General features: G+C 42.9%; 1 protein-coding gene across 1 annotated transcript; it reads right to left on the minus strand.

Annotated features, from left to right (window-relative positions):
- Positions 1-834: 834 nt before the first annotated feature.
- LOC311014736 (histamine H3 receptor) lies at positions 835-6,934 on the minus strand. The gene is made up of 3 exons (XM_084011505.1): positions 6,381-6,934; positions 5,877-6,043; positions 835-3,388 (listed from the first exon to the last, which is right to left on the minus strand). Exons 1-3 carry the CDS (start codon positions 6,619-6,621, stop codon positions 2,513-2,515), a joined length of 1,284 nt encoding a protein of 427 aa, XP_083867631.1. The 5' UTR covers positions 6,622-6,934; the 3' UTR covers positions 835-2,512.
- Between the last annotated feature and the right edge of the window lie 2,867 nt (positions 6,935-9,801).

A 9,801-nucleotide genomic window follows, 5' to 3' on the forward strand; every position in this document is an offset into this window, starting at 1 on the left:
ACCAATGCAAGTACAATTAAAAGTGATACTGTTACCAATTAAGTTGTATTTATTTTCATCCAAAGCCACAGGTCTGTAGCATGGACAAACCTGACTGCCGGACTGTTAGTGGATTGTCGATACATACCAACTGTATTAGACAGCTAGCAAGTCAGCAAACTAGCAACTAGGGTTGGGTATTGTTTAGCAAATTAAGACTAGTGGATAGTCGATACATACCAACTGTATTAGACAGCTAGCAAGTCAGCAAACTAGCAACTAAACCCTAGTTGCTAGGGTACTGGCGTCTTAAATTGCTTAACGATACCCGGGTATCGTTAAGCAATTTAAGACACCAGTACCCTTAAAATCATAACAATCCCAATAGAGTTCTTCATTAGGTACCCATGATGTGAATCAAAGCTACATGTACTGTATGTCCTACTAGCTAGCCATTGCATTGTTGCGGAAGTCCAGTTACCACCAGGTTCTGACTGTGAGCTCTGTTAGCACTGACGCTGTTGTTAGCACTGTTAGCTTCTAGCAGCCAGCTCAGCAATCACTGTGTTTCTGAGCCTGAGGCTCAGGCGATCCCAGCTATATGGGTTGTAACTTCTGCGATAGTGGGTCGATCACACGCCCTGTTAACAGCCTTTATGCTAAGCTAAGCTAAGTTAGGCTAACAGACTGCTGGCACCATCTTCATATCTCTATCATAGCAAGAAAAGTGTATAAGTGGATTTCCTAAAATGTCGAACGAGTTCCTTCGAACACCGGATTTGACCAAAAACATTGTACAGTTCGGAAGCCTGTAGCATTCTTTCTTTTTAATCTCTGTTCGGCTACTTACACCAACACACATTCATAGCCAAGATACAAATTAGTCAAGTAGTTCAAGTGGTATAAACTAGTCAAGTTAAGTTAAATACTGCAATAACACAACTATCTAGCTTGGCATTGTACAAAAAAGGTTTAATGCTGCCTTAGTGCTGTACATTTTTAACATCAACCAGAAGACCTTCTTTTTTATTATTATTATTATTATTAAGTGCAGATTCAGTGTTGGCAGGAAACAGCAGCTGTCCTTAGTCCACTTTACAAATTAGACTGATACAAGTTCACACAGTAAACAAATACAGGTTATTCTTCTTCCTTTCAGGTGCTTTGACTCCACATTTGTCGTCCTATTGCTGCACGATGAAAATCTTCGAGTATCTTTTTATTTGAAGACACAAAAGCAAAAGGCCTTCTGTTTTTACATCCACGGCGACATATTTGAAATTGAAAGGATAGATTATGAAACTATATAAAAACCACAAAAAGAGCATAAAATCTTCGATTTGATCTTTTTCCGTCCTGTGAGGACCTGGACCTGGTTTGGCTGCTTGTCTCCCCTCCGCTGTGCTTTCAAGCAGACAGACCATAATTTAACACCTCGGTGGTGCCGTTGTAATTACTCACATAATATCTCAGACTAAAATCATAATCATCACCTTCTATCCGGCTGCATAAGTCATTAAAGCACTTCTTCCTGTCCTCCTTCAGAGATTGTCTGTGAATATCATAACTTCAGCTCTTTTCATGCCCCCTTTCTCACAGGACCGGTACTTCCTGGGGACCTCTATCCATTTGTAATAATTCGGGGAGACCTTTTTAGTGTCTGAATGAGAAATGCCGGGCTTTTTAAATAACTCCAATGTAAACCCACTAGCATCATTATTAGAGCAACTGATGTGGTAGAAAGACTGAGATTGTCCATCATCCAGAAGGCCGCTGTTCATGTCCCATGCAAAACTAAAAGTTAATGTTACCATTTTGTCACAAGTCAAAAACTGACAATAGAAGGGAACGTAGTAGAGGTGGGAGAAATAATCGATTCTATGATGCATCGCGATGCTTTGTTGAACAATTCTTCATCAATGCAGTAAAGCCAAATTTCGATTATAAAAAAAAATATGGGCAATCTTTCCACATTTTAAATAAGTAATTTTAACAGATCAACTGTATTGTACAAATAGGATAATTAAATCCAAAATAGAAAGAATAATTTAATAATCAAATCGTAAGGTGACTGACGATTCCCACCATTAGTACGTAGAGCGTCATAGTTGACGAGTTGGGGGTGACACTGAGAATTTGTTTTGGTTTATTTTTTTTGAAGGTTTTTCGTTTTTTTGGGCGCAAATTCAGGAGGCTCATCTACCCACCTATATATCCATCCATTATCGCTGACGTATAGACAATCACATTCACACCGATGAGCCTCTTACTGAGAGGCAGCGGTTGCTAACCGCTACACCAGCGTCCAGCCCGGAGGACCATATAATATGATTTGAGCTCCACTGGTTGTAAGAATCCTGTGTGAAAAAGGGGCTTATTATCAACTGTATTGCTGTCAAACATCTCCTTTTTTTTGTGTTTTTTTTTTAAACTGGATTTGTTTTTTTCGTGATGGAAGAACAGTATATATGGATATTTTTTTACAGTGTTGTTGACCGATAACAGTATTCGTAAAAGCGTGGAAGAGTTCATTCTAACAGGACTGAGCCTCGATCTGTGGTTGCACCGACTGTCTCTTGGGACACAGTATCTTGGAGAAAGCCCTTCGGAAGCTGCTGTGGCAGAGCGGGTAGAGGAACGGGTTGATGGCAGAGTTCAGCCACAGCATCCAGAACGTGATCTCGTACCAGTAGTTCGCCACGCACGTGCCGCTGCAGGCGGCGCGGATGATCATCAGCAGTGTGTATGGAGCCCAGCAAATCCCAAACGTGCACACGATGATGGCGAGCGACTTGGCGATCTTTTTGTCCCGGGACAGACGGGACGCCTGCGTGCTCCGGCCGGGAGCCGCGCAGGATGGTGCGTGCTGAAACAGCCGGGAGTTCTTCCTGCACGGAGAGAACTTCTCCCGCTGCATGAATATCTGACTGTTGTTCGCCTCGCCGCAGGACGATGGCGACAGGATGGCGTCATCGTCCTCAATGACCGCCGAGATGGCAGTTGGCTCGCTGGATGACACCTTCCGCGTCTTCACGAAGAACACGGACCAGCCTCCTCCCACCGCGGTGGAGTCCCGGTGCTTCCTGGCGAGCCGCCGCGCCCTGTCGTCGTCTTCCTCGGCGCAGGTGCCGGCATTCTTGGTCCGCCGGTGGATGTTCAGGTAGATGCTGAGGTTGAAGAACGCCACGGACACGAACGGCGTGAAGAACTCGAAGGTGGAGGCGCTGAGCAGGAAGTACCAGGTGAAGTAAAACTCGGCGTAGCACTCGTGCGCCGGGACGACGCTCTCGCCGACCAGCGTCTCCCAGAAGATGATGGCGGGGCCGTAGAGGAGGAAGGCCAGCGCCCACACCGCCACCATCTTGAACACGGCCTGGCGGGTCATGTTCCGCTGCGCCCGGTATTTAACCTGAGGTCCAAAGAGAGGAAGTTGTCAGCAACTTTCCACAGCTGTTCATATACCAATGAAAGTATTTTGCCTTTAAAGTTTGATATAAAACACTTTGAATTTCCTTGTTGTTGAAAGGTGCTATACAAAAAAAATTGCCTTGCCTTTTGAACGGAAACAGCTGATCTGAGCTTTCGCACCATGACTTAAAAAAAAACATTAAGCATTGACGTTGTGCAGAATGGACATATTCAAACAGGGAGGCTGCAGAATGCAGATATATTACACTGTGATAATGCGACAAAAACAAATTCGATTTTCTTTTCTGAACTTTCGCACCATGAATAAAGGCATCAAAAAATCATGGACAAACCAAATACTGGCTCTAGATAGCGCTTTGTACGCGGGAGAAGTTTCAGTTTGTTGCAATTTGCAGCCTCACCACTAAGGGGTGCCAATTCCTACACTCTAGACCTACACACTGAGGCAGTTTTGTGTGCAATTATTCAGAAAAATGACATGAATACCACTAAATGCAAATATTTCACCTTTTTTTGGTTGACCAATCTAGGCTATTAATATTAATTATATGAAATCATATGTTCTATAATGTGAACTCAGCCACTCAGTCTATTTTTTTCCCCTGCTTCCTTATATATTATCTCCTGGTTGTTGCTCACATATTTATGTGTTCTGGTTGCCTCTTTGCTGCTGTAACACTACACACTTCCCTGCCTCCTGGACTTATAAAGGATTATTTTATCTCATGCAAAAAAGTGTCGCAACCACTGCTGCCGGTGTGCATAGATGTGACGTGAAAAACCTTTGCAGGCGAGCACACCAGAGACAAAACGTAGAAGGCCGATGTCAGTCAGCCACATTCACTGATGCAACACAATAGTCTGAAAGAGAACATCTGGCTTCCCTCCTGCATCATTACGCAGGACTCCTCCACTTACTGTCTTATCAGGGTTTCATTTCTATCTTTGCCTCAAACCACTGAACGTGTTCAAAGAGCCGAGACATAAACGGTGTCGGACGTAATGCCGTCTTGTTAAAGACCAGCTCAATTAAATCCACTCAGTCCAAGTCTGTAAACAATGAACTGGAGTCACACAGTGAACAGAAGCGCAAGAATCAGAACAGAATTAATACGTAAATAAATAATATTTCCTACTCAGCTGCTGGGATCGAGCCCTCAGTAATCAAGGAGATAAAAGAGACGTTTTCACCAAACAAGCTGAATTGAATTGGAGTCAACAAATACAGTCGATTAAAAATAACAAAGGCACCGAAACAATCCGAATGGTCTGCATGGAAATATTTAACTTTCATGCACAAATATTGTCTGGTCAAATTGAAAAATCAGCCAACTGAAGATTGTATCGGCTTTACACAGTTGAAGCCAATAGGGGCAATAAATATCTGAGCTAATGCCACACAACTCAAGTATTAGGGGGGGATAAAGTAAAACAAAGAATTAAAGCAAAGCATCCAAACCCAAACAGATAACCTCCCTTTATTCTTCCCTCCCTCTTGTTTTTTTATTTCTTTTTCTTTCGTCTTCTACTTTTCTTCTTCCCTGTTTACAATTTAGTTATTGTTATCATTTGTTTGTTTATTCTATTTCCTTCTTTTTCTTATTTCCCTGACTTCATTGATTTTCAGTGATTTCATTCACTAAAATACGCGGCAGGAAATGTCGCAGTGAGACAAAACTCACTTGCAAAAAAATTGAGATCAAAGTAGCACATTTCCAAGAAAAAATATTATTTTTTTAATATTCTCTGAGATCATAGAGTTGTGAGCTCCACTTGAGGAGCGATTAAATTGATGATCTGTCGTTTTGAGTCCTGCTGGACCACAAATCCCATAAACCACCAGTAAATGTAACCAGTGACGTCATCGCATCCATTGTTGCGTTGTAGTTCCTGATGACTTAAAGCTCACGCCTCATCCAGATGTTGTTTTCTCCTCTGAATGGGCCCAAACTCACAGCAACATCTCTTCACAGTTCAGATGCTGATGGTGATGATCTGGTGATTCAGAGCTAAAATCACCCGTATTTCCTGATTGCTAAATCCGACTGCAAAGTATAATTGGCCATCCACTGCAGGCGTCACACACAAATATATATCAGAGAATATTCAAGTTTTCTTTTCCGAAATGTTTGAGTTTTTTATCGAAAACGCACCACTCTGTTTAACAAAAAAGAAGCTTTTACCCACAATGACCCTGTTGTACTTGAGTAGTGCTTCTAGTGATGCATGTAAAAGTAAAGTTCCCTTTGTAACGGTGATATATTAATAGACAAAATGCAAAAGTCTGCATCCAAATGCAAATTAACTAAACAGGTCCACTGAGCTGGAGTGCTTTGAGCATGCAATAGATATACATATCTGACATAGGCATACGTTTTTTTTGGAAGGATTGGATCATTTCGGAGAGAAGTTGCCCTAGATTTGTCCACATTTTTCTTAGAGTCGACTGTAGTGGCATGTCTACTCACCGCTCTGGTGACTGACAGGAAGCGGTCGTAGCTAATGAGGACGATGTTGAAGACGGAGGCGGTGCAGAGCAGGTAGTCCATCACCAGCCACACCTTGCAGAGCCCCTTACCCAGCATCCAGCGGCCCGTCAGGTTGTAGGGGATGTACACCGGGATGCAGAAGGCACCTGGAACGCACACACACACACACACCCACACATGAAGATTCAACACCACCACCTCCCACACCCAAAGAATTCACACCTCCCCTGACCCCCTGGATGCTGCGTTACCAAGACAACCCCCTGCAGAGACATTTATAAGGGTGCTGCACAATATAAGCCTCACTGGAATATAATACAGAGATGCTGTATATAAAACAAAAAAGGTCAAGGTCACCACTGAACTCTGCGAGGGGGGGGGGGGGGGGGGGGAGTCCAATATATTTGGGGCTTATTTCCTGGGAGACTTTCCTTCCTGCTGCCAGGAGACACAAAAATGAATAAATAAGAGGCGCCAACTCACCCACGAGAAAATCCGAGATGGCGAGGTTGAGGAAGAAGTAGTTGTTCTGGTTTCTCAGCGTCTTGTCCACGATGAAAGCCATGATGACCAGCGCGTTTCCCGCCACCACCACGACGACCAGCGTCGCCATGAGCACCGACAGGATCACCGCCAGGTAGCCCGGCAGCACGGTGCCAGCCTCGGACACCGCGGGAGTCAAGTTGCCACTGGAGTTGGACTCCAGGAGGATGTGCGCGCCCATAGTTTTAACAACTGTAAGCCGAAATCATTTTTTTTTTTTTTTACCTTTCTTTTTCTACTTGTTGTTTGTCTTCTTCTTCTCATTTCACGCACAGAAACGGCGTGCGGCTCCAATTAGGCGCCCAAACGTTCCGTTCCACCTCACCCGGGAGTCGAACATGACCGGAGACCTGTGGTTCACTTTCCACAAATCTTCCATTTTTCTCGCCCCCTCGGGATTCCAGAGGAGAGATACAAGTTTAAATTAAAGCTTGATTTAATTTTTAAAATTATTTAGTTAATATTGTAGGTCCTGAGGGAGGATCTCTCCGCTCCTCTCTCCGCTCCGCTGCTCGATGTGCGGGTACCGCGGAGCGCACACTTGCTTTTGTCACCGACGTCAAGCCCGCGAGAGATAACGACTACATCCGCTCATCCTTACAAAATAAAAGTCTTACAGTAATACTTTATGTTGCGTTGTTGAAGAATATTAAAATATTAAATCTAGATGTGTTTAATCACAGTGAATGTTTTACATTTTTATGTACTATGCCATGCAACGGTTGTAGCGGGCCTCGTTGCGGATTTGCTGAGGCAAGAGCAAGAACAAATGAATACATTTAACAACGTAATACTTAATCTACACACTGTAGGAAAGCACTGTAGTCAGATGAGTGACAACTTTTGTCAAGCTAGCTTCACAATGTATTCAATTTCTGAATCAATCTGATTTATGTTTGTATTTCCAGTCTTTTACAGTATGTTGAATGCTTGAGATACAACAAAACTTAATTAAAAAAATTAAAAAATAAATAGCTAGCAAACCAGAAAACTGGTTGGAAGCTACTTTGATGATTCCGCCATGCTTTAATGCTAAACTGGTTGCAGAAAATTAGCCGAGCAGCGGGCTGGTGACAGCGGCAGGCCTGGGTCCCTAGCTAACTAATTAGCTAGCCAGCTACCTAGCTAACTAGCTTCCTAGCTAACTAACCAACTAACTAGCTTCCTAGATAACTATCAAGCTACCTAGCAAACTAACCAAATATCTATCCAAGTATCTTCCTAGCTAGCTAGCCAGCTACTTATGTAACTAGCTTCCTAGCTAATTAGCTCCCTAGTTAACTAGCCAGGCATCATGTCTCCGGAGCTGTGTCACTCTCTTCCCTGTTAACTGTGATGTCACTTTTCGCCTTCACCTAACACCTAACAAGAATCACCATTTTCGTTTCTGCCAAAGAAAACAAGTCAGTTCTACCCTTATTCTATTTTTTATGACACAATATTTTTACAGAACATGATATTCAAAGGCTAAACACAAGTCTACCTTATTGTATCAGAACTGCCCAAAAAAATCAACATTTGCGTCAGTGAAGACAGGTGTGAAATGGTTTTATTGTGTAGGTAAATCAACTTCTGGTCTTGCTCGGGGGTGATTGCTGCACACTTGACGCGTTTGCTTCTTTGTCCTTCGGGCAGCAGCCGATCAAAGGCTAAAGTCTGAAACCAGAAGCTGAAGTGGTCTAGACAACTGAAGCGGACCGAGCCGGACTGCAGGTCTGCCAGCAGAGCGTCATGTAGACGTTTAGACCATCGAGCTCAGTGAATCAGAGATCACAGTCATCATCACCTCCCTTTGTTGTCTCTTCCAAGGTTTTACACCACTGTGTTAATCACTATACACCATCCCTGAAACTCTTATTACTTTAATAATCCATCTGCAATAGTCTGCATATTCAGTGTCCTTAATGTTAATTGAAAAGAAAAAAAAATCAAGGTTTGCTTTACTACAGCGCTCCAAAATCATGAAATTAATACAACAATATGAAATAAATAAGCAATAAGAGACGCTGAAAAGGTGTTATGAAAGTCATTATAAAATACAATCATTGTTTCTAAATCAGTAGGGCCTAATAAAAAAATAAAGATGTAGAAAAGTGTGCATTATGCTACAAAATGTAACAATAATAACTTCCATAAATGTGGGGGGAAATAGAAATAAGGATTTATCTCAGTAAACATTGTAAACATGAGTTCATGGTCTCAATCTCTAGTTTCAAGTCTACTTCAATCCAGCATGATGTTCATTTAGTATATTATGGTCCATTTAGAGTCAAACAGACCAGAATGCTTTAGGGGGCAGGGCTTACCTGCTGATTGACAGGTCACAACCACACTACCAATGCTAGTTAGCTGCAAAGATGACTTTAAAACTTTAGCTGTAAAGTTGACCTTGAATTAAGAAGCTTACTAGCAGCTTCACAGAATCATGGATCCAGTAAGGGTGCTGCTCTGATCCACCCGTCGCTCCTCTTCAGTCCAAATATGGTCACTTTCTTCACTGGTTGCAAAAATGCCAAACTTTAGTCCACAAATCAACGGGTGAAGTCACAGTGTTTACATCCACAGTCGATGCTCCTGCATATTTTTTGTTAATCATAAAAGATATTCACATTCTTGGATTTTGCTGCAACAACGAGCGTCTCGCACCAAAAGTTCACCCCATATGGATTTAATTTGACATCGAAGGAGTCTAATTATTCTCCTCAGCCTCGAGTGTGAGTTTCAGAAGAACTGGCTCTTCACGAGCCTCTTTTTAAAAAAAAACATAATTAAGGGCTGAGATTATGGGTTCAGCGTGCCGACAGCCTGTCAGGGAGAAACAACTCTGTTAAGTGAATTAGCTGTAATTATTCTCTCAGTGACTGAAAGGAGCCAGAACATTTCTTAGCCCGTTTGTGTGTCACTCATTGGAATGAAATGTCGAGGTATCGTACCCACGGAGACATATTTGATATTTTTTAGGAGGTGAGTACTCTGCCGCCCTGGAGTGGTTCGTATGCAGACCGTGTCATTCCAGGCTTCAAGTGAAACCGGAGCAGAGAGGTGAGTCCAAGTCCCCCAGGATCCAGCATGACATGGGGGTGGGGGGGATCCGGGAGAACACGCAACTGTGAAAAGTTGAATTGCATTAGCGGTGATCTCTGGTCGCATATAGCTTCTCGGGGAAAAAACGCTGAATGAATTGTGTATGAATTTCATCCACGGCTGAATTATGAATCTCACAAGGATGAGCATTCACGCGCCGGCGTTGAGACAGAAGGGAGCATTTCCGTTTGTGAAATAAACGGGGGAACAAAAGGTGGCTTCTCCTGAGCAAAATCCTTTATTCCAGCCTAACGATGATGTGCTTGTTGAACAAGGT

This window comes from Eutrigla gurnardus (assembly GCF_963514095.1).
Source record: "Eutrigla gurnardus genome assembly, chromosome: 6".
NCBI classification, from domain to species: domain Eukaryota; kingdom Metazoa; phylum Chordata; class Actinopteri; order Perciformes; family Triglidae; genus Eutrigla; species Eutrigla gurnardus.